This window comes from Bos taurus, chromosome 1, assembly GCF_002263795.3.
Source record: "Bos taurus isolate L1 Dominette 01449 registration number 42190680 breed Hereford chromosome 1, ARS-UCD2.0, whole genome shotgun sequence".
Taxonomy (NCBI): domain Eukaryota; kingdom Metazoa; phylum Chordata; class Mammalia; order Artiodactyla; family Bovidae; genus Bos; species Bos taurus.
In genome coordinates, this window is record NC_037328.1 from 2887212 (window position 1) to 2911629 (window position 24418).

The 24418-nt window shown below is 40.5% G+C and overlaps 1 protein-coding gene across 16 annotated transcripts in view; it reads left to right on the forward strand.

Annotated features, from left to right (window-relative positions):
- The window catches only part of SYNJ1 (synaptojanin 1), a 90948-nt gene that overhangs the window by 59421 nt on the left and 7109 nt on the right, over positions 1 to 24418 (forward strand). For 7 of the 16 annotated variants that reach the window (XM_005201086.4, XM_005201088.4, XM_059886829.1 and 4 more), the window contains 15 exons: positions 477 to 669; positions 907 to 1065; positions 2209 to 2365; positions 2954 to 3071; positions 3171 to 3386; positions 6349 to 6427; positions 8542 to 8704; positions 12460 to 12669; positions 13818 to 13961; positions 14523 to 14561; positions 16394 to 16441; positions 17681 to 17719; positions 17852 to 17922; positions 21130 to 21238; positions 21502 to 21734. In XM_005201086.4, coding sequence (XP_005201143.2) covers positions 477 to 669; positions 907 to 1065; positions 2209 to 2365; positions 2954 to 3071; positions 3171 to 3386; positions 6349 to 6427; positions 8542 to 8704; positions 12460 to 12669; positions 13818 to 13961; positions 14523 to 14561; positions 16394 to 16441; positions 17681 to 17719; positions 17852 to 17922; positions 21130 to 21238; positions 21502 to 21734 — 1978 coding nt within the window. The remainder of the gene's footprint in view (positions 1 to 476; positions 670 to 906; positions 1066 to 2208; positions 2366 to 2953; positions 3072 to 3170; positions 3387 to 6348; positions 6428 to 8541; positions 8705 to 12459; positions 12670 to 13817; positions 13962 to 14522; positions 14562 to 16393; positions 16442 to 17680; positions 17720 to 17851; positions 17923 to 21129; positions 21239 to 21501; positions 21735 to 24418) is intronic. The other 9 variants (XM_005201091.4, XM_005201092.4, XM_024991891.2 and 6 more) reach the window with 4 other exon arrangements.

The following is a 24418-nucleotide window of genomic DNA, read 5'->3' on the forward strand; positions in this document are numbered from 1 at the left end:
CTATATGCCCTCTCACTCGCGCCTTCCCTTTGGTAACCGTAAGTTTGTTTTCTGTGTCTGTGGGTCTGTTTCTGTCTTGTAAATAAGTTCGTCTGTATCGCTAAGTAGTATTCCATTGTATTTACGTACCACATCTTCTTTATTCATTCATCTGTCAGCAGACATCTAAGTTGTTTCCATGTCTTGATATTGTGAATGGTGCTGCAGTGAACATTGGGGTGCATGTGTTTTTTCAAATTATAGTTTTCTCCAGATATATCCCCAGGAGTGGAACCCCTGTATCATGTGGTAACTCTTGTTTAAATATGTTCTTGATTAAAGAATTGCTAGTAGTTTCTCTCCACTATTTCACAGGCTTCCCTACAAAATGCCCATGATGTATAGTGTTGTAATTATGTAATAGACATTCTTCATTTCTTACACACGCAGAACTGTTGAAATTTCTGATCTTGGATTTCAAATTCTTCCTTTTAAAGGGATGTTGCAGTTGATACTGTGAAAACTGGAATGGGAGGCGCAACTGGAAATAAGGGAGCAGTTGCAATACGAATGCTGTTCCACACCACAAGCCTCTGCTTTGTCTGCAGCCACTTCGCTGCGGGACAATCCCAAGTCAAAGAACGAAATGATGATTTTGTAGAAATAGCGCGGAAGTTGAGTTTTCCAATGGTAAACTCTTGCTACTTGTTTTCGAAAAGGAAGCTTTGGAACATATTTCAGTTCACCCCATATTCTATATCAGTTTTTGAAAAGTTGGAATAACTCCTAGAAATGTCAGCAAATAGATAACTCCTTGTGTTATTACTGTGGGGTTAAATAAATCGAACCTGGCAGGGGTAAGGCAAAGAAAAAGTTGTAAAACATTTTGTGAATTGATTGTTTGGAATTCTGTCTCTCTTCTTCCAGGGAAGGCTGCTCTTCTCCCATGACTATGTGTTTTGGTGTGGCGATTTCAACTACCGAATCGATCTCCCTAATGAGGAAGTGAAAGAGCTTATCAGACAGCAAAACTGGGATTCTCTTATCGCAGGAGATCAGCTTATCAATCAGAAAAATGCTGGACAGGTATAGACATACCTAAGATACTTGCATTGGGAAGAAGGGGATGTCTGATTATGAAAACATGCTTTCCCTAAAGTTTTTTTTTTTTTTTTTTAACAATCTCTTGGAGTCTATACTTAATAAGTATGTGCTAAGTTACTTCAGTCACGTCCTTCTTGTTGTGACGCTAGGAATGTAGCCCACCAGGCTCCTCTGTCCATGGGATTCTCCAGGCAAGAATGCTCGAGTGGATTGTCATGCCCTTCTCCTGGGGATTTTCCAGACCCAGAGGTCAAACCTGGGTCTGTTATGTTTCCTGCATTGGCTGATGGGTTCTTCACACTAGCACCACTCAGGAAGCCTTTACTAAGTATATATATCTATAGTTTGCCTTCTCTTTTTAAAAAAAGGAAAAGGAAAGGAAAACTTATAATAATTTCCAGGAGGAAAAGTATATCATGTCTCTATAAAATTCACCTTCAAGTAGAAGAAGATTCTTTTTTTCTTTCAGCAGTAGCAAATTTAAGATCTTACTCATCAAGGCTACTGCTGTTTGGCTCATAAGATCCTATGGTAATCTACTTTCATTTTTTGTTACTTATTTATGGCCATGCTGTGTGATATGTGGGATCTTAGTTCCCTGACCAGGGATCGAACCTGCACCTTGCCCTGCATTGGAAGCGCAGGCTCTTAACCACTGGACTACCAGAGAAGTCCTTGGAAGAATTTATTTTAAAAAAATTTTTAGGAAGAGGTGATTGAGGCCACTTGATATAGTACCTTTCTGATCATCAGACTTAAATTCTGATGGATACCATGTAACCTTCTTAGGCCCCAGTTCCTGTTGAGAATAAGACATCACACAATGTGATTTCCAAAATCCCATACAGTTCTAAACGTTTGATACTGCTCAAAAGTCTGGTGGAAGTTCATCGTTCCAGTTTTTGTACTTTGTTTACTCAGACATCAAGTGAGTGAGATGATAAAGCCCGCATCCTAGGTCATTTTGCCTTAAGCTCTGTTCCATTCAGTTAGAAGTGTTCCTCAGAGGCACATAGATTTCACGAGTCTCTAGCACATAATAGACATTTAGTGCATGACTGCCCGAATGAAAACAGAATGTTTTTGCCTTTTTGAAATAACTTCCTTTATGTATGTTTATTTTAGATTTTTAGAGGATTTTTAGAAGGAAAAGTGACCTTTGCTCCAACGTATAAATACGACTTGTTTTCTGATGACTACGACACTAGTGAAAAGTGCCGCACCCCTGCATGGACAGACCGTGTCCTCTGGAGAAGACGGAAGTGGCCTTTTGATAGATCAGGTGGACATCGTCATTTAAATAAGTCAATGCAAATTTTACAAGGAAGAGGGGAATGATATAAATGCCAAATAAGGCCAAGAGGACTACATTTTTTTTTTCTCAGCATAGGTTATCTAGAATAAAATAAATATAATTCAAATATAAAACTTAAAAAAATTCTCAGACCTGCTTATAATAAACACTTTGATTTTTCAATCTGTTTTCTTTCAGTGAAATAGTGTCATATAAAGAAAAGCAAGGAAAAACATTTTTATGCAATTAACAACTGAATACTAAGTAAGATTTCTAACTGGAATAACTCAAGTGGTTTTGCAAATATTTTGAACTGCTACTTGTCTGTTCAGTTATTTGTAAAACTCTGGTCATGAAGTCTCAGAAGTAAAGGCTCATTGTAGTTTTAACTAAGTAAAGCATAATATGATGACCTCACCAAAAAACCCTGACTTAACAGAGTCTAGACTTCATGCCCATCAGCAAGTGTGTCTGATGTCCCAGCCTCAGGCAACTGAAGCTAGTGAAATGAAGGATCTCCTGTGGTCTGTCATGCTCAGGTGACTTCGCCTGTGTTCTGTTTTATTCTGACTGCAGCTGAAGATTTAGATCTCCTAAATGCTAGTTTTCAAGATGAAAGCAAAATCCTCTACACATGGACTCCTGGCACTTTGCTGCACTACGGAAGGGCTGAGCTGAAGACTTCTGACCATAGGTTTAAGCAATCTCTGTATTTCTAATCATGCTTGAAATTTATTTGAAATACATCATTTCTGTAATGTTCCTAACATGTCTCCATTCCTTCATGCTGAAGGCCTGTTGTTGCCCTGATCGATATTGATATATTTGAAGTTGAAGCTGAAGAGAGGCAAAACATTTATAAAGAAGTAATTGCAGTTCAGGGTCCACCAGATGGTACGGTGTTGGTCTCAATCAAAAGCTCTTTACCAGAAAATAATTTTTTCAACGATGCTTTGATTGATGAGCTTTTACAGCAGTTTACAAATTTCGGTGAAGTTATACTCATAAGGTGAGTAACGTAAAAAAAAAAAGCAACTCATGATTCACAAATAATATCTTCTGTATTAAAAGTTACCTTTCTTAGTATTTGACTAGTATGTGAGTATTTGTGGAAATTCCCTGGTAGCTCAGTCAGTAAAGAATCTGCTTGCAGCGCCAGAGACCTGGCTTCAGTCCCTGGGTTGGGAAGATCCCCTGGACAAGGAAATGGCAACCCTCTCCAGTATTCTTGCCTGGAAAATCCCATGGACAGAGGAACCTGGCGGGCTAAGTCCATGGGATTGCAATAGTCAGACATGATTTAGCAAGTAAACCACCGTGAATATTTGTATCTTCAAACTAAAAGAAAATCATGCTATAGAAATATTATTCAAAAAACCCATGGGTTTTGAAACTGGACTCTCTGCTTAGAAAATTTAAAGTTGAGTAGTGAAACTTCACGTGAACATCTGATGACAAAAATACGTGCACATTTAGATATGTTCTCTCCAGATTTCTGTACACTATAACATGGAAGCCCTGTGGAAAAGTGAACATGTGATATTAGTATTTTAGTTTTTTGAGGAGTGATAGAAGTAAAGCAGAATGACTTTTCTGCCCTCCATTTAAGACATTAGATGTTCTCAGTAATTTTAAGTGATTTGATTTCCGTCTGATGGAGGAGCGGCGCTGCCCGGCACACAGTTAGGAGTCATCCTTCCCTGCCTTGGTTTCCGGCACTGACTTAACCATCTGCCTTTTGCAGAACCAGATGCCTCTTGCGTTGTTGAAATAAATGTTCTCTTCCCAGTGTACAGCAGTTTTGACAAACTGAATAACATGTGTTTGAATTTCATAGGGAAGAGGTACTATTAAATTCCTTTCTGTGCTGTTTCATGTGTTTATTGAGGGATGTTTCATAGCTGTTTAGTGGGCAAGTCTCTATACTGGGTGCTCTGGCAGACAGGGGAGGAATCGAAGATTCAGTTCCTATTCGGAATCTAAGAAAGATAAGCGTGTGTGTAATGGCTTCCTTAGGTGTTTACCGGAACAGCCCACAGAATGAAGATGGCTTGGTTTCTTGCAGGGTGAGAAGCTTGCCTGAGAAGCCTCCTCTCCTTTCTGAGAGTAAATGGGCAAATAGAGAAGAAATTATATTTAGACTTACCTCAAATTGTTTGACAAAGATCTACCCTACAGGTTTAAAATGAAACAAAAAACCTCTAGAGATTTAAGACTCCAGCAAGTACATGGTGAAATTTCCCAATGACAGTAAGCGTTGCCAAGTACAGAAACACCGAACCACTGGGAGCATCATGTGGACTGTGTGAGTGGGCAGCACAGAGCAGTTAAGTGTTCTTGCGAGCAAGTGTGAACTCTTGCTCAGAGTTTACAATACTTTTTCCAATGATAACAAGCATTTTGGGGAAAGCTTTTGGTTGCAATTTAACACTGTCAGGGGAGTGGGTAATTTTCCTTGGTTCTATTTCGACACAACAAAAATTTGAGGCGACGGATATTAAAGCCCTTGGCGCATCACAGCTCTCGGATAGTATTACAGCTCCCTTGGTTTTATTTAGAAAATAAAGGAAGATACATCCTTGAGGCATGAGGGCATGCCAACGCAAAAGACAGGACGAGAAAAGAGAAAGCGAGCACTCTCTCTGGGTGAGAGAGAACCCATAGTGTACATAAGGAAGGAACGACTGACGCAGGGATAGGACCTTCCTGCCTTTTTTCTAGTCTCTAAAGAGCTTGGTGTTATTAGGTAGTTAAGAATAGGAAAAAGGAGTCCAGAATGATGGTGATTAAAAGACAAGGGAAAAGCTCTTGAAAATAGGACAGAAGAAGGTCTGAGGACCGGAGTGAGGACCTCAGGTAGAACAAACAGCACTCCTGGCTAGCCCCGTTTACGTAGGGCAGGCCCAGAGGGAGAAAAAAACATATAAAAAGAGGAGCCAAAGGGCTGGGGGTCTCTCCCACGCGTGCACGCTCATTGTCTCTCTCTGTCTCCCACGCTTGCTCGCTCTCTTTTCTCATCCCGTCTTTTGGGTCGGGTCAGCATGCCCTCATGCCTCGAGGTTGTATCTTCCTTTATTTTCTAAATAAAACTGTGGGAGCTGTAACACTGTCTGAGATCTGTGATGTGCCAAGGGCTTTAACGTCCATCACCTCAAATTTTTGTTGTGTCGAGACAGAACCGAGGAAAATTACCCACTCCCCTGACAGTATTAAATTGCAACCAAAAGCTTTCCCCAAAATGCTTGTTATTATTGGAAAAAGTATTGGTAACAGAACAAGTACTGGTAACAAAACAAGGGTAATGTTATGCTGACGTTATAAAACCATGTGGTACCTCCTAACCTAGAATATTCTGATTGTTCCACCTTAAGACCACCAAGGTAGAACAGACAGGGGAGACACTGAAAGTAAAGAAGGACAGGAATACTGTCCCCTGTCACCTGTAGGCTAAACTGATCATCACCTTCAGCTCTAGAATAAGCCAACTGTTAGGGAATGACTGAAGTCATCATATGTAAATTATATGTAAATAAGAGATTTCCTGGAAATGTAGATGGGGCAGGCTACTTATATTAATTGGGGGGGAAGTCTAGAATGCTTCTATCCTATTGAGTAAAAATAGGAAAAAAGTACAACACACATTTGGAGTTCCGCAGGCCCATTCCTTCTGACAGACAGTTTTAGTAACACTGTATTGGGTTGACAAAAAACATCGTTTGGGTTTCTCCATACCTTCCAAGGGGGGAACCTGAACTTTTTGGCCAACCCAGTATCTAAAGGAATTTGAATGCTTTTAGGGAAAGAGAGCCCTCTCCTGGTCACCGCTGGCCCTGCCGCTCTCAGGCTTGTATTTTTGTTTCCTAGCCTCTGTAAGTCCTTGCTCATCAGTAATCATTGGACGAGTCTTTGGGCTGGTTATATCTGAGGTATTCATTACGTTTTTTTATTGTTTGTTTTTCTCTTCCTTAAAGATTTGTGGAAGATAAAATGTGGGTTACGTTTTTAGAGGGAAGCTCTGCCTTGAATGTTCTGAACCTGAATGGGAAAGAGGTAAAGTAGCATTTGTTGAATCTAAACCATTCAGTGATTTAGTGTCTGAGGACTGTATTTTTAAGATACATGCAGCAAATTATCTAAACGTGTTTCGAATATCTAGTTGCATGATGCCTCGGATTACCTAACATCCAACATCCTAATTATTTTTTAACTTTGACAATCTGAAAAACTAGAAGTAGTATGTCACGTCTGTGTTAAGATTTCAATGGAGAGTTTTTCAATTAACTGGTCGTTTCATACTTCTCTGGCAAGCTGTTTATGACCTCAGCCTGTGTTCCCCTCGGGGTATTCATCTTTTGAAGCTTCCCTGATGTTAATTCCTTTTCATAATGTGCTGTACATGTTCTTCCCAGTTCGTCTTGTGACTTTGTTGTTTTCACCGTATAGAAATTACTGATTTTTAAATTTAATTCTGCCTTTAATATCTTAAGCTTTTCCTCCTCCCATGATGTCATTAATATTTAAGAGCAGCTCTCAATTTGGCATCCCTTGTCAGCTCTTACTCCTTTTTTGAATATTTCTTTTGTCTTTCCCCTGGTCATTTTCCTTGTTTAGTTTTTTTCCTCCCTTCTTTTTCAGCTCTGTCCCTCACCCTCAAGTCTGTGTTACACTTCTAGAAAGTGCCCACCCTTAGCTCCCTTAAAAGATTTTCAAAATTCTGAAAAAATAATGTTTCTGGAGAACATTTTGAAAGTCAGACGTGTCCAAACCTCTCCTCTGTCTTTGTTATTACAGTTGTTTCAGCCCAGATCTTCTAGATACAAGTAGATCGATAGGAACTCTTCCATTTCAGGGGAGAATCTGGAAAAAGTACAGTGTAAGCAGAGCAAACTTAAAGGATAACCTGCTTGAGCATTTTTTTTTCCAGCATCTAAATTTCTTCCTTTTCATTCAGTTCTGATCTCTGCCAAGTGAATATTCTTGATGAAGTACATCTTAAGTGGCCATTGTAGTGATTGAGGCTTAAGAAGACTTGTTAGTATTCTTTGGTGAATGCATAACAAAGGTTGTTGACTTAAAAAAATAAATGGTCCATGAAGCCTATTGACTTAAAAAAATAAATGGTCCAGAATCCTAGTTCTGACTTCAAACCTCAGCATGGACGCTAAATTCCTATTAAACACGACTGTACTGTTCAGGCCGGCAGCTGTCAGCCTTTCAGACTGTGCCATGAAAGAATTCTGATGTCAGTAGCATTTAAGGAAAGTATTTTTAATATGACAGGACAATGTAAGTTGATTATAATACATTGATTATTTTAGACTATACTTTTGTCTAAAAGCTCCTCAACTTTTTAGGAACAGCAGTGTGCCAGTTTCACAGATACCAGTCCTTGTGTTTTCAGAATGGTTAATTTTTGTTGATTTAAAATGATCTTAGATTCTCTTAAGTATGCTTGTGACATTTGAAATGCTGAAAAGTCTAAATGAACAGGAAAGTATTTTAAGAATTTTATACTGTCCTTTCTTTGATTGTCTCATGTGGATTAATTAATTAATTTAATTAATTAATCTGTGGATCAAAATTAAAGGAAGTATAAATTTATGTAGCAGAGTTTTCAGTGAATTTAGATCTGGCCCGGGAAAGATATTTACTGCAGCAAAGAAAACTTAAATTTGTGTGCATCCTAGAAAAGAAGACCTGAGCTTAGCAGCAGTAGGCTGTTTTGTTTTGGCCACACTGTGTGGCCAAATCTCAGTTCTGAGGTCGAGGATTAAACCTGGACCATGGCAGTGATGGCATCACCAGCTCAAGGGTCATGAGTTTGAGCAAACTCCGAGAGACAGTGAAGGACAGAAGAGCCTGGCATGCTGCAGTCTATAGGGTCGCAAAGAGATGCATATGACTTAGCAACTGAACAACAGCAATGACAGTGAAAGCCTGGAGTCCTAACCACTAGGCCACCAGGAAGCTCCCTAACAGGTTTTTAAAGGGAGGATTGGGGACATTTGAAACTAGGTGACAATACAATATATGTGAAATGATTGTGTTGAATGAATCTGAGTTAAGCCTATACTATTGTTATAACTTAAACAGACACTTTATTCCAAGATACTTAATTTTCATGCCAATGAATTTTTAATTTTGTATCTCTTTTACTCAACCAGTTACTGGGTAGGACAATAACAATTACTTTAAAAAGTCCAGACTGGATCAAAACTTTGGAAGAAGAAATGAGCTTAGAGAAAATCAACGTCCCCTTGCCATCATCAACCAGCTCCACCCTCCTAGGTGAAGACGCGGAGGTCACGGCCGACTTCGATATGGAAGGTCTGCTCATGGAGCACATTGACTTCTATCCTTCTAGACAGGTTTCCTTCCCATCAGCAAAGTCTCAGTCTCCAAATCTGTCCTTCTGTTTCTTCTTGTAACACTCAGAGAAGTATTAATCAGATTTGGTTTACATTGTATTGTGTGTTTTTTGCTTGTTACACAGACTTCAGATGTGTGTGCCCTTCTGCCATACAAAGGTCAAGACCTTTACAATAGTTAGTTTATGTCCTTGTGTGATAAAAGCAGGAAGTGGTATTTTTGGTGTGTGGTTTGGTTCCACTGATTGTAGTTAAAGTAGAAGAGTAGGAGTTCTGTGCAGAAATGAGTTCAAAATATTTACAACCAAAGAGGATATATTTCAAAGTCATTTTAAAAATTCTTAAAGTGGCTGGGAACACATTTGAAACTGAACCCACTCATGTAGATGTAATCATCTCAAGTTTAAGAGTGGGCCAGGTTATCTTAATATAATAATTTCCTTAAATGTGATTAAGAAATGTATTTGCTTTTTAATGCTGTATCTGCTATATTATTTTAACATATTTTCCACTAAAATGCATACCTTAGTTTATAAAAGGGCAATATATCATATTGTGATATCCTGTACCTCTAGGTAACACATTTAAGAGTTGAACACCTTAGAAGATCAGCTTGTTTTCATATTTCTCTGTTAATTTGTTTGCTTGGTCCACACGTTTATGCACTTACCTTTTATGTGCCAGTTACATGCTAAGTGCTGGAAATTCAACAGATGGCATCCTTGCCGTCCCTGAAGTCACAGCTCAGTGGGTGTTACCTACAAGTAGGCAGACGGTGACATCAACACACTCGTGAACGGTGCTGCTGTAGTTCTTGGGCCTAACTTAGAGTTGGACAGTTAGGAGAATGTACCCAGAGAAATTGAAACTGAAAATCTGAAGACTGAGTGAGAATCAGATTAAAGAGGATAGAGAGACATCACCAGGAAGAAGGAATGTGCAGAGACCTAAGGGGACAAAAGGATCTAAGTAGATGATGCAGATGTGCTTGTGCAAGAGGAAGGGAAGAAAGAACAAGAAGAGGAGTGGGTGTGGATGGAAGGTGAATTTCTTTTCTGTTTTGTTTGAAGTGTTTGTTTATTTGGCTGCACTGGGTCTTAGTTGCAGCATGCAGGATCTTTAGCATGCAGACCCTTAGTTGTGACATGTGGGATCTGGTTCCCTGACCAGGAATCGAACCTGGGCCCGCTGCATTGGGAGCACGGAGTCTTAGCCACTGGACCAGCAGGGAATCCTGAGTTTGGTTTTGAATGTGTTGAAGTTGTGGCATCTGTGGGGTGCATTGGGTCCAGAAGTAAGCTGTGGGCATGTGGGCCTGGCACTCAGCAGAGAGCCCGGAGCTTTGATGATAGGTAAGGCCCTGCATTTGGATTTGCTTGGCCAGAAACCTGATAGAGATGGGAGAGGACTTCCTGGGATGGAACTGAAACGCAGACTTTGAAGGACAGGCAGAAGAAGGCCGCCCATAAAAGGAAAAGCAGAAGAAACGACTAGAAATGTCAGAGAGCCAGGAGAATATAGTGCTTAAAGACCAAGTGAAGAAAAGATGATAAGGAAAAATGATCTATAGCGTCCTCTGTCGCAGGGCGAGAAGAAGTGAGCGCCACAGCTTGCCCTTTGGGCTTGGAACCAGGGGAGGAAGCTGTTGGTGACATTCAGGAGAGTGATTTCAGTGGAGTGAAGAAGCCAGATGGTGGTAAATCGGGGTGTGGATGGAAGACGAGGAAGTGCAGAAAGTGTCTGTAGACAACTCTCGACAGAAGTGTGCCTGAGACGGGAGAAAGAGAGATGAAGGCAGTTGCTCCCTGAAGTGTTGTTTTGAAGTGGAGACACTTGAGGAGCTTAATCCTGATGGAAAGGGCTGATGCTGCTGGGGAGGGGCAGGGCAACCTGCACTGGGCAGAACCCCACCCTTTCCACCCATAGATATGGTTAGGCTACAGCTGGGGGGCAGATTGTTGAAGAAAGGGGTTCCCACCTTAGAACTTCCTTTTCTCTGCGAAGTTTAAGGAGGCGGGCAGCACACGGTTTCAGGAAGGTTGAGAAGGTTCAAGACAAAGCTCCTGAGAAGCAGTCAGATGGGGAGCCAGCCAGGAAACTGTGGGTTGGCCAGGAGGCCATGGGAGCCCAGATGAGGCTGAAACCACAAGTTAACACGTGCAGTCTTTAAGACCACACGGTTATCTGTCTGCAGCACCCAGCCGCCCGTCTGCGGTTATGGAGACATTAGACTGCAGAATTGACGCAGGGGCAACGGAAGAATAGTGCAGGAGGGGACCAGCTGCGGCAAGGAGCCAGAGGATGTGAAGACAGCTGCAGGGACAGGTGCAAAATCCAGTAGGGGCCCAAAGAAGAGGGATCGAAGGCTTGGGTCCTGGTGAAGTCAGAAGAGGGGAAAGAGTAGCCAAGGGCAAGACTGAGCCTGGAAGGCGGTCAGAGGGAAGTGTTTGAGTTTATTGTTTCAGAGGCACTGCGGTTCCAAGGGGCATGAGTGTGGAGTAGAGGAGCGCATCAGCAGGGAAAAGTGTCAGGTTGTTGGTGTGTTATCCACAGTGGCTTCAGTGTCACCCAGAAAGATGGCGGGGCCCAGCTTACTGTCTTGCTCTCTCCTTGGTCCTCGATGAATGGGTTCAAGTGACCAAAAAGGTGAAGGTGGGAGATTATGGCGGCAAACGTGGGTTGAGGGCGTTACATAAATTCTGGAAGGCACAGCTTCCAGAAATAAAGAGGCCTTTTTGTTCAGGGTTGGAAGATTAAAGTTTTGGAATTGGAATCAGGTGGCATGGGGCTCCCTGACGCCACTTCCCAACCCTGTGGAAAACGGAGGTGAGGAGACCTCGGGGAGAACCAACTCCTGCCTGTTTAATTAAAGCACAGAGGATTACGTGTCAGGTAGGGGCGCCCAGGGCACCAAGTAGTGAGGAGACTTCCAGGGGGAAGGGTGTGTGACTGTGTGTGCCATGAGGGGCAGGTCCATAGACCTAGCAGGCAGGTTTGGAGGGAGGGCAGTGAGCATCCGACTCAGCCAGCACTGAGAGCGCTGCTCAGGGCGCATTGACAGCTGTGGAGTCAGCCCAGCCCCAGATGTTAGCCGCCACTGGGCCTCCTGTTGCTCTGAGACAAGAGACTTTTTTTTTTTTTAATTATTATTATTAAACGTGTTTATTTTTAATTGAAAGATAATTGCTTGATAGTATTGTGCTGGTTTCTGCCAATATCGGCATTAATCAGCCATACATATTACTATATCCCCTGTGACTGTCTTTTTTTAAGTAATTTAATTAATTAATGGCTGTGGGCTGTGCTGGGTCTTGGTTGCTGCAGACAGGCTTTCTCTAGCTGTGGTGAGCAGGGGCTACTCTCTCTGTGGTGCACAGGCTTCAGTATTTGTGGCATGTGGGATCTTCCCAGACCAGGGATTGAACCCATGTCCATCTGCATTGGCAGACAGATTCTTCACCACTGGACCACCTGGGAAGCCCAGGGGACTATTTTTAATTACTTTTTCTACGGTACGAGAGCATTTGCACTAATTCTACTTGTATACATATAAACTCTTTATACATGCCCACATGCTTAACTTATACATGTTTGCAGTATCATCATGTTAAGGTGTTCATTTTATATATTTAACCCCTTAAGCCTGGACTTGGGGGGCAGCAATCTCTGAGAAAGTTAACATCTGGTAATGTGGCCGACCTTGCGTTTTCTCAGGTGATGTGGATGACTATAGTGCTGAGGTAGAGGAGATCCTTCCTCAGCATCTCCAGCCGTCTTCCAGTTCTGGCCTTGGCACGTCCCCCGGTTCTTCACCCCGGACCAGTCCCTGCCAGTCACCTACCATATCGGAGGGGCCTGTGCCTTCCCTCCCAGTGAGACCAAGTCGAGCTCCGTCCAGAACGCCCGGGCCCCCTGCTTCACAAAGTATGTGTTTTATTTCAAGTTCTGTATGACTTCCCGGGCTGGTATGTTTGATTTAGATGGTTAAACCTCCGATGCCTTCAGATGTCCTTTGGAGAACTATTTTTGCTTAACTTTCACATCCATAGGCTAAAGTGTAGCATGTTTTCTGTGCGTACAAAAGAGGAAACTTTGTAGATGGTTCCACCCTAAGTGAAGAGGAGGGTCGTTGCTATCACTAGATGAGAACTTTACTTCATCCTTTTTCCATGTGGCAGGTTTGTCCATGGCTTATCACTGACGATTTTTAAGCATTATGGTCAGAACCCGTAACTCTTTGGGCTTAACTATCTGTACATTACCTGCATTATAATAGGAAGCAGAAAGAGACAAAACAAGTATTTTGAATTCAACTTGATAGTCATGACTCCTCCAAAGTCAGGTTTTTCTCTGGAAGTTGTTACATCACACAGTTCAGTCACTGTTCCACACTAACCAGTACCCTTGAAAAATACCTTTTATTTCAGCAATTTCTCAAGCTCCCCCATGCTACTCTTAGAGGACCGTCTTTAAATAGTCACTGAGTTGTATCTGACTCTTTTGCGACCCCATGGATTATAGCCTGCCAGGCTCCTCTGTCCATTGGATTTCCCAGGCAAGAATATGGGAGTGGGTTGCCATTTCCTTCTCCAGGAGATCTTCCCGATTCAGGGATCAAACTTGCATCTCCTGCATTGGCAGGCGGATTCTTTAGCACTGAGCCACGAGGGAAGCCCTCAGAGGATGGGCTTCCTTCAGTAAATTCAGGATAAGTCAAGGCATAAAGAGAAGAGGCTCTCTTTGCTTTTTCTTCTCTCTCCTGGCCAGCAGATTGAATTGCAAATGACCTAAGTCACACAGTACTTCATGCCATCTTGTTAGGGCCGCTCAGTAAATCCCCTTTCAGTACCCGGGGCCTGGGTAAGAAGTCCAGAGAGTAACCTGATTGCTCCCGTAGTACCAAAGGGTAAGGTAATAGCACAGCTGCTTGTGTTACTGATACTAAAAATGTATGTCATTCCTCTGTAGTACAAATTATTTTGCTAAATAATTTATCATACGCCTATAGAAAGTACCTGTGTGCTCGTCCCTTGGAACCTGATCCTCTTACCTAAGGTACTTTTTTCTGGTAGGTTCTCCTGTTGACACTCTGCCGGCAACACAGCTGCAGCAGAAAGATTCTTCCCAGACCCTGGAACCCAAGCGGCCTCCCCCTCCCCGCCCGGTTGCTCCTCCTGCACGTCCAGCTCCTCCACAACGACCACCTCCGCCTTCAGGTGACAAATCCTTGTATTTCCATCTCTGCTGGATTTCACCACTCTGCTGAAAAATGTTTTGCATGTTTTTGAAACACTCGCTTTTAGATTTTATCAGTTTTCTGTCACTGGTGCTACTTCCTTAGTTAGCTTTTCTCTAACAAACGGCATAGGCGTGACAGAACAGCTAGATTCCTATAACATGTTTTCAGAGCTGGCCTCTTACAAGCGTGCAGGAAACATTTGCTTTGTTTTTGCTAATTTGATGTGGTTGTACTGATTTCTGTAAAATGCATGATTATCTAAAAATGAAAATTTTTAATGCATGATTAGAACTGAAGAACATACATCTTTCTGTTTACAGTTTTATATATTTGTTTAAATGTTCTTTTAAAATAAGTATAGTCTTGTTTCTGCTAGAGGTATTTGCGTTACATAATAACTTTTTTATAGCACCAAGATATGAATATGTAGTCTCTACATGATATTTGACATCTTGGAAACTATAGTAAATCTTTGACATTTCAATTCTTTATTTAATGTCATTTCCTTTCTGCTGCATATTCCCTTATGAACTATAAGGGGCTAGGAGTCCTGCACCTGCTAGAAAAGAGTTTGGAGGTAACCATTTATATTTGTTATAATATATGGATCTTGGTTCATTAATTTTTTTGGAGTTTGAGCTCTGTAACTTAGTGACATTTTAGGTTGCTTTGATGCAAGCCAAAATGAATGACATTTATATGCCAACTTAAAAATAACTCCAAACTTTCATTATATTTCTGGTAAAAGATTAGAGCTTGATTTTATTAGTGAATATTATTAGAATTAAGAAGACCTTCCATTTCCCTGATAAACAGAGTTGAATTACTTAAGGCCTGATATACTTTTTATTAATAAATATAGTCAATTCGGTTATAAAGATTAAATGAGTCAAACACAATGAAAATAGGTGGTTTCCCAAGGATTTGATTATATTGGATTATATTAGAACTCTAGTACGTCTTGCCAGTAGCCTGTGAATTAGCAAAATGTCCTAGGAATGCAGTTTAAAGTTATCATAATTATCTGAAATATAGCTTTCATTTTGCATGGCTTTATCATAATTTGTCATAACATTCATGCCTCATTTTTAAAATAGAAGAACAAGTCTCTGTTATATATTTCGATAAAGAAATTTTTCTTAACACATGGGTCACTTTTTGTAGTTTACTTGTTTTACATGAAGACTCTTACAAAGCTCAACTAGAGGCGTACATTTGACAAGTTTATTTAATCTAGTTCTCAAGAAAGGCTGAGGCAGAATGTCTCAGTCCCACAGAAGAGCTGTTCCTCACCCAGTTCTAGTGTCCTTAGGGCTCACGTGCACAGGCAGCTGGTCTCTCCCTGCTCCAGCTGCCTGAGCACGTCGCCAGCCGACTCACGCTGTCACAGAGTGGCTGCACCGTGTGCAGACTTGAACGACTTTGGGTAATTAGGGTAGCAAAGTTCTTTCAGCACCAAGCTTCTGTAAGATACTACTGGAGGATAACTTTTCCACTAACTTAAAGACGACATTGATTTTTTTCCCATTTCAGACTTGTGCTTTGATTTATAGCTTCATGGAAGATTTTATTTACCTTCCCCTTTAATTAGGAAACCAATCTGTAGAAAAATTTAAAGAAATTTGTGAAAAGCTATACATATTAGCTACTCAGTGACTTACTTAGTCTGATGTTTTTTAAAAATTGCTTCTCTTCGTAATTCTTTTGTAGGCAGTCTTAGCAGCATATTTTTTAACCCTATAAACCAGTAACTGCTTGAAGGCAATAATCTGAAAGTAATTATAGTACTTTTAGAGTTCTTTTTTTTTTTTTTAATAATGCATTGAAAATTACCTTCTAAGGGACTAACACAGGACTCATAGAGATTTAAAATGAAATTGGAACTTCCAGACTTTTTTTTCCTTTATGACTGGCAAATATTGGAGCTTTTATTAGTGGTTTAATTCTGAATATAAAAAATGAGATGATTAAAAAGCAAAGACTTTCATTATTTTCAAATTCCCTACTGCTAGTGAAGAAGTGAAAGTGTTAAGTCACTCAGTTGTATCCCGACTCTTTGGAACCCCATGGTCCGTAGCCCACCAGTCTCCTCTGTCCATGGGATTCTCCAGGCAAGAATGCTGGAGGGGGTTGCCATTTCTTCCTCCAGGGAATCCTCCCATGATGTCAGATATAAAAAGAAAACTATTTTCTCCTTTCAATTCTAACTGAAGAAAGGGCAAGGATCAGGTTTGGGCCAGGCATCTAGAGGCACTTTGGTTTATACAGATATCTTTGAAGAAATTTGAAGCAGTGAAAGAACTTTTTTTGCAAAAGGACATTTAACTCAGAAACTGTTTTGTGTGCCTGCCTTTCCCTCTGTTCTATGGACCCTGAACAATACACAGCTTCTGTTCTCTCTCTAAAAAGGTGTTGGAGCCCCTCCCAGTCCGGGGGTAGCTAGGCGAGAGATGGAAGGTAACAAGACGTTTGCATCCTAGAAATGGATCTCTCGTTTTATTCCTAAATGTCAGCCCCTCCAGTGTTTAAAGACATACCAAATCTTTTCTTGGTCCAACTGTAAACTCCCCCTCCCCCTCCTTCTGTATATCTTGTAACTTCATATTTTTTCTCTTTTCATTCTGTGTTGTGTAGTTTCTGGTGGTTGTCCATTTACTTTCTCTGCAATTCTTAATGTTGTTTTGAGCTGTTCTGTATATATATATTTCATATACACTTAAGATGTGAAATTAATGTGCAGTATTATTTTAAGAGGAATGCCTTCAAAAATTTTTTCAGAATAAGTCAAATGTTTAGAAATGTACTGTACTAACTCTGAAGTTTTAAAAATTAATAATTAAACCTTGTTAATTCAGTCCAAGGATATAGTATTTTTTAATCAACTTCAGATAACATAAATATGCTGAGTAAATTTGCTTAAAAGGCTATTAAAACTGGAAGCCATTCATTAAGATTACAGTTATTAAAAGTCTGATGGGTTTCATATAACAATTACACATGAATTTCCTTTCAAAAAGAAGAAATCTGAGATGCTGACCTTAATAGGGTCTCCTACTCCTTTTGGCCCCAAAAGTAGTTTATTGCATTTCAGTCTTCTCCTACGTTTCGAATGAGTTTGAGCAGTATTTTAACACTGTCTTGCATAAGGCAGATATTGTAATAAGTAGTGCCCGCCTTCTACCTTAATGATAGGGTCTTTCTGTAGAAATCCGAAAGGTCTCGTAAGAGCCCCTGTCCGTACTGACGTCCACAGCATGAAGCCCTGAACAGTGCTGTTTGGTGTCTTGTGTGACTCGGAAAGTGCGGGTCTGTTGGTCCTGGAGCCGTGAGCCCACCAAGCTCTGGGAAGTAGTGGGGCCACGTCTTGTGACTGTTCCCCCAAACTGACCATGTGTTTTCAGGGTTCATAGGAAAGAGCTCTGTTGGGAAAGTTACCTTCCAAATGAGGTAGCAGACCAACTGCCAACTTGTCCCATAAATGTTACTCTCAATAGTCTAAATTTTTCTCTTTTGGAGGTATTTTCTAAAGGGCTGATAATACCCTCCAGCATTTCTAAAGCAGAATAGTTTGTTTTGTTTTTCTTTTTCCACCTCGTGCCCCCATTTCTGCTGGTAATGAAACAGAACAGCTAGCTAATATTATATAATATGGCTTATTTACTTATAGATAATTTTTTTTTCCTTCCTGCTTCAAAGCACCCAAAAGCCCAGGAACGACCCGGAGAGATAATCTAGGTAAACATTCGAATTCAGCTACTTAACCTTAAAGCTGGACCATGAATAGACAGTGTGGTATAAGTGCATGTTTCTTGTTTCTTTCTTTAAAAACAAAGACCTGAGCTACATGGTGTGATGTCTTTGTTCCAGGACGCAGCCAGCTTCCACCTCAAGCCGGACTGCCAGGCCCGGGACTTGCTGGACACAGTGCAGCCAGACCGGTAGGCAGCGCCTCGCTTGCGAGCCAGGAGGTCTAGGTCCTGGGTCCCAACTTGCTACTAATCAAATGTGTTACCCTGAAGAAATCACGGGCCCATTAAGACTCCAATTTCCTCAATTCTAAATTGGGGGAATTAGACTTGATGCTCTTCAAGGTACCTTCGTGTGTATGTGTGTGTGTGTGTGTGTGTGTTTTACTCTCTGAGGTGTGTGTGTGTGTGTGTGTGTACTTGCTGAGTTGTGTCCGACTCTTTGCAACCCCATGGACTGTACCCCATCAGGCTCCTATGTCTATGAAATTTCCCTGGTAAGATTACTGGAGTGGGTTGCCATTTCCTTCTCCAGGGGATCTCCCCAACCTAGGGATCAAACCCGCTTCTCCTGCATTGAGAGGCAGATTCTTTACCACTGAGCCACCAGGCAGCCCCACCTTCAACTCAAATGGTATTCTAACATCCTCTTCAGAAGTAAAAGCATCCTTCATTATTTGAATAAAAGTGGTATACTTAAGTGATTACAGTCACTAAATAAATATCTTAGAATCTTGAAATATATGGGGAAGTGATGTACTAGGGCAATTTTTTATGACATTATCTGAGTAATGAAGTAAAGTCATTCTTCTATCAGAAAGGTTTTATTTTACTTTTATTTCCTTTTTATTTGTCTTTGCCACACCTTGAGGCATGCGGGATCTTAGTTCCCCAAACAGGGATTGAACCCGCACTCCCTGCAGTGGAAGCACAAGTCTTAACTGCTGGACCACCAGGGAAGTCCAGAAGGATTTTAAAATTAGATTTCAGGAACCCCAATGATGATAGTCTGTCAACTAAAACTAGTTCTAAAGGTTTAACCACAGGAGAGCAGATGGCATTGCAGGGTTTCACCCTGCGTTGTAAGTCTGGTTTTCTGCGTGTTTATGTGTGTTTTGTTATACACAGAATTATTCTATTATTCACCCACATGAACATTTTCTCTGAGACAGAACAAGTAATTCAAAGAAAAAAAAAAAGAGAAACCAGTGTCAGTCAGGTGGAGCCTGGACTTATTGGGAGGCCACTGGCTGAATCCTGGGAACTGTGACTATACCTGGAGATGAAGAGACTTCTGCTAATGAAACTACTTCAAGAGTCCAAGAAATTCTCATGAGATTTCTAAAACAGAGATATTTTGTTTTTTGTCTTGTAGCCAACCTGAAGGACTTTTTCTATATATAATATTATGCTCCAAAGTAAAGTGTCTGTGGAATTTACCTAAAATAGCCATTATCCACTCCCCTGTTTTTTTAAAAAAGAAGTTGTTATTCACTGACTACACACTTCCCACAAAGTACTTTGCTTACTGAATATTGTAAGAATAGGGAAGGAAAGTCAGGATTTTGTGTGATTACATTTATAACTTTTGCTTATGCATGGAATCTAGAAAGATGGTACTGCTGAACCTGTTTGCAGGGCAGCAGTGGAGATGCAGACACAGACAGCAGACTTGTGGACGCAGCGGGGGCAGGAGAGGGTGGGACTAACTGAGAGAATACTATGCTGCTGCTGCTGCTAAGTCGCTTCAGTCGTGTCCGACTCTGTGCAACCCCACAGACGGCAGCCTCCCAGGCTCCCCCGTCCCTGGGATTCTCCAGGCAAGAACACTGGAGTGGGTTGCCATTTCCTTCTCCAGTGCATGAAAGTGAAAAGTGAAAGTGAAGTCGCTCAGTCTTTTCAGACTCTTAGCGACCCCATGGACTGCAGCCTACCAGGCTCCTCCATCCATGGGATTTTGCAGGCAAGAGTACTGGAGTGGGGTGCCATCGCCTTCTCCGAGAGAATACTATGGAAATGTATATTACCATATGTAAAACAGATAGCAAGTGGGAATCGGGGAGCTCAACTCTGTGCTGTGTGACAATTTAGAAGCCTGGGAGGGGGTACAAGAGGGAGGGGACATGTGTGTACCTGTAGGAGATTCAGGAGGGAGGGGACCTCCATGTGGCTGATTCATATTGATGTATGGCAGAAGCCAACAAATATTGTAAAGCAATTATCCTCCAATTTATACAAAAATAAGAAAAATGTACTGAGTGCTTAAAGCCTTCAGCAAACATGTGAAGATAGAAAAGGACGTTATTTCCCTAGTGTATCTTCCAGCCTATGTATTTCAGCACATTGAGTTAGCCATTCCAGAGTTTTTAACCTCTGTGTTTAATAAAGAAAAACAGCCTCAGTGTAGTTTTTGGTAAGCCTCTTAGTTCCACAGTGTATGTCCCGCTCCACCTCCTCATGACCTGTAAAATCGTCCCACTAAGGAGTATGATACAGGATAAAGAAAACGGGCCCTGAGTTCGGCTCCTGGCTTTATTTTGTAACTCTGTGGCTTTGGGACAGTTGTATACATTTCTTCATTTTCATTTAAATTAGAGATGATAAAATAATACCTTACCCCCCAGGGCCATTTGGACATTGAAATGTAAATTCATACCCAGTGCTTAGTTAACACAGTGCGTGGCACATAGTAAACAGTGAAAAATATAAAGGAAGATTTTTGAAGCTTAAGGAACAAAATTGGGTCATTTGTAGAGATGTGGATGGACCTAGAGAGTATCATACAGAATGAAGTAAGTCAGAAAGAGAGAAACAGTATTGTGTATTAACCCATATATGTGGAATGTAGATAAATACTATAGATGATCTTATTTGCAAACCAGTAATAGAGACACAGACATAGAGAACAAATGTGTGGATACCAAGGGGCAGGGGAGGAATTGGGAGATTCGAGTTGACACATATATGTGTGTCTGTGTGTGTATACACACACACATATATATATTACTGATACTATGTATAAAATAGATAATTAATGAGAAACTACTGTATATAGCACAGAGAGTTCTACTTAACGCACTGTGATGACCTGAATGGGAGGGAAATCCAAAAGGGAGGAGATATATATATATATATATATATATATATATATATGTATGCCTGATTCATTTTGCTGAAGAGTAGAGACCAACACAACTTTGTAAAGTAACTATGCACCAATAAAAGTTAATCCTTAATAAAAAAAAATGAAACTTATGATCATATGGCAATAAATAGAGCCATTAGAATGACAAAGAGGCAGAGGAAATGATACAAGATGCACAGACAAAATATTTTCATCAAATCTTATCCGTTGCAGATAAGGTAAATGTCTCAGTGGTTTTCGTTTCCCATCTTTAGATTATTCCGCCCCGTGCTGGAGTCATCAGCGCCCCCCAGAGCCACGCACGGGTGTCTGCTGGGAGACTGACTCCTGAAAGCCAAAGCAAAACCTCAGAAGTACTGAAAGGTAGACCCGTAGTCAAAACAGCAGTGCCATTCTGTATCCTTCCCTTCCACTTCTTTTCTTTTTTCTTTCGCAATCTCTCACTTTATACAACTTGCTCAAATTCTTTCTCTCTCTCTTTTTTTTTTTCCTGTCTTTCTGAATGCCATAATAAAGGAGGCTACTGGGGGCTGAGACAGGGACTGGAATTTCCTACCATTTCCTGAAAGGAAGGATAAACTCAGTTTTCCAGAGAATGCCTAACATCTGGAAATTACTTTCTTTAGGGCCAGCTCTTCTTCCCGAGCCCCTGAAGCCTCAGGCCGCCCTTCCTGTGCCGCCTTCTCTTGCGCCACCTTCTCTTGCGCCACCTGTTCAGAAGATGCAGGAGCCTCTCATCCCGGTGGCCGCACCTCTGGCCCAGGCTGCCCTGCAGCCCAGCCTGGAAACGCCCCCGCAGCCACCCCCTCGGAGCAGGTCGTCCCACAGCTTGCCTTCTGAGCCTCCGGCGCAGCCGCAGGTAAGGCCTTCCAGCGGGGAGAAAGATCATCTGGGTGTGTGTGTGTGTGTGTGTGTGTGTGTGCCTTTGCTTACATTTTGTTTTGTTTTTCCCTTTTTTTTTTTTTTTACTGAGGCATATTTGATGCTCTTGCTGTAGTCTTTGAACATACTTATTTTAATTATTAGCTTTAGAAAAAACACCTAAGATTTGATTTTTTAAAAAATTTTGTCATTTGCTAGTAATAACATGTTTAGATATGACTTCAACCAGTGAATGTCATTTGACCACTCAGACTCATCACACAACAAAAGCACGTTTGGCCGTTTGAGGGTTTGGGTTTTTTGTTTGTTTGTCCAACCTGTTGTCTAGATCACGGGTTCTCAGAGAGTGACCCTAGATTAGGGCTCTTTCCCTAAAGGCTCTTTTCCCTAAAACTTCCAAGCGGCCCCCACGCTGTTTACTTTGTTTAAAGAGTAGGTGATTTTTTTGGTTTTTCTGTGTGTAATTTACTTTGGATACTTAATTAGAGTGGACAGTAATAACTTAGTTTCTTTTTGTTCACAGCTATTAGATTAGTTTTGTCCTTTACCTCCTGGACAGAAAGGCAGTCAGGTCAATCCCTGGCCATTGGCAGTAAATTTCCAATAATCCTATCTCTCCTGATGCTGCAGTTAGCTCTTTTCAGTGATGGAGTCGGCACTGGGCTTCCTTGGGGATCTCTAACAGTTTCAGACACTACTGGATCCATTTAGATGTTTCAGGCATGCAGCAGCAGGCTTATTAACCAAAGTAAAAGCCATCAAAATAATGTTCTCATGAGTATCACATAGAAAATAGTACCATTGCCTTGGTGGGTGGAAATCACAGGATCACAGGGACTTTTGTTATACCAGAGTGATCTCACATTGGAAAGCCTTCTGGTGTATATACACAAAGTTGTTTCAACACAAGAATATTCATGCGAGTTGAATTGTTTTACTTGGAGGCTGTTTTACTTAGTTTTTATTATATACATCTCAGTAAAATCATTAAAATAAGGTTTATCTTTAGTATAAGTTTATCTTTAGTATAAGGTTTATCTTTATATTTCTGTTGTCTAGCCTCACATTGAATTTTATCCAAAAGTTTTAACTTGAAAATGCCATCAAGGCCAAAGAACTGAAGTCTAAGTCTGCTTTTATTTTGGAATAGTCTAAAATACAGAAATATTACACTGGTGATGTCCCTTAAGCATGTTTATAATAATAGTTTGCATTTATTTTTACAGATATGTGAATATGTCCAACTAATTGGCAGAAGTTAGCAGTTTCTTATGCTTCTTCATAGTGAAAAAAAGATTATAAAGTAAATATGAATCTTGAAACAATATGAATAGTTAGCAAAGCACTTACTTATCAGACTATTGGTCACATTTTTTAAAAAGCTAAGACGGATATATAATTGAGAATAATGTTCTCTTAAGCTAATGAACACCAAAAAGTATTATATAGTTGAGGATGCTGAAGATATATAGTAATTATAGAAGCCCTTCAAACAATAAGTGTCCATTATTTTCTCTTTGCCAATCTACTTTTAGTGCATGATGATTTTTTCTTTTCATTTTCTTATAAGGTGTAGTATTTATTATTATTGTTTTTTAGTGTAATTGGAGGGCAAGAAACTTTCAAAGAAGCCATCTTAAAGCTTTGTATTACTACAGTTTTAGGACAGAAAGTGATCATGATTTTCACAGTAAAGGTGAACCCTAATTCCTAAAACTCTATAAAATGTTCTCAGTATTGAAAGTAGGTGTGGTACTCTGAACAACTTCAGAAGAACACACTGTCAAAGAAGATTGCAGTTCTCAGTAGAAAGTCATCTTGTGACACAGAGAGTACAGGATGAATATTCCGTGACTGCCATCTATCATTTTCTTAGGTCATTTTCCCCTGTTTTGCTTTCTGATTTTCATTGGAATGGGTATGGTGATTTGCTGACGAAGCACAGCAAGCCTGTGCTTTCTGTGTGGTTTAGTAGATTGTATTCTTGACTCTTACATTCTGCTCATCAAAACTGTGAAAGGTGTTTGTTATAAGCCTTTCTTTGCCTCAGTCATTGATATCAAATCCCTCTACACATTACATACACAGACACACTTTCCTGGAGAGTGGAGGTCTTGTTCACGTGTAGGCTGCCTTTGTGCAAGATCACAAAGAGCTTAGTTTCCTCCTGGGAGCTTACAGAAAGATAGGGAGGCATTTTACCTTTTTTGCCTTTTTCATTTTGAACCATAAAAATAATGCCTATTCAAAAAATAATGAACATCTAAAGTCTTAAAAATTCTTCTATAATGGCTATAACTTGAAGAGGGTGAGTTAGTAAAATAACTCACATTTTGATATTTTGGTAATAATATGAAACAGTCTTAGAATTGAACTTAGTAGTTTTTACAAGTCTTTATTAATTCTGCCAAAAATATACAAGGTATTTAAAACATAGACCCACACATGACCCAGCTTTACTTGTTATTACTATTTAAATTATTTGATTCTATAATTCTATATAGAAAAGATTCTTCTAATTCAAGTGATTATATGTTATATATCCTTTAGAAAATGTAAAAATGCCCCACTTATCTGACTTTCAATGTCTTAGGCATCTGATTATCAGCTGAAAACCAGAAGTCAGGAATCCAATGGGAAGTAAAGTAATAGCATCACAGC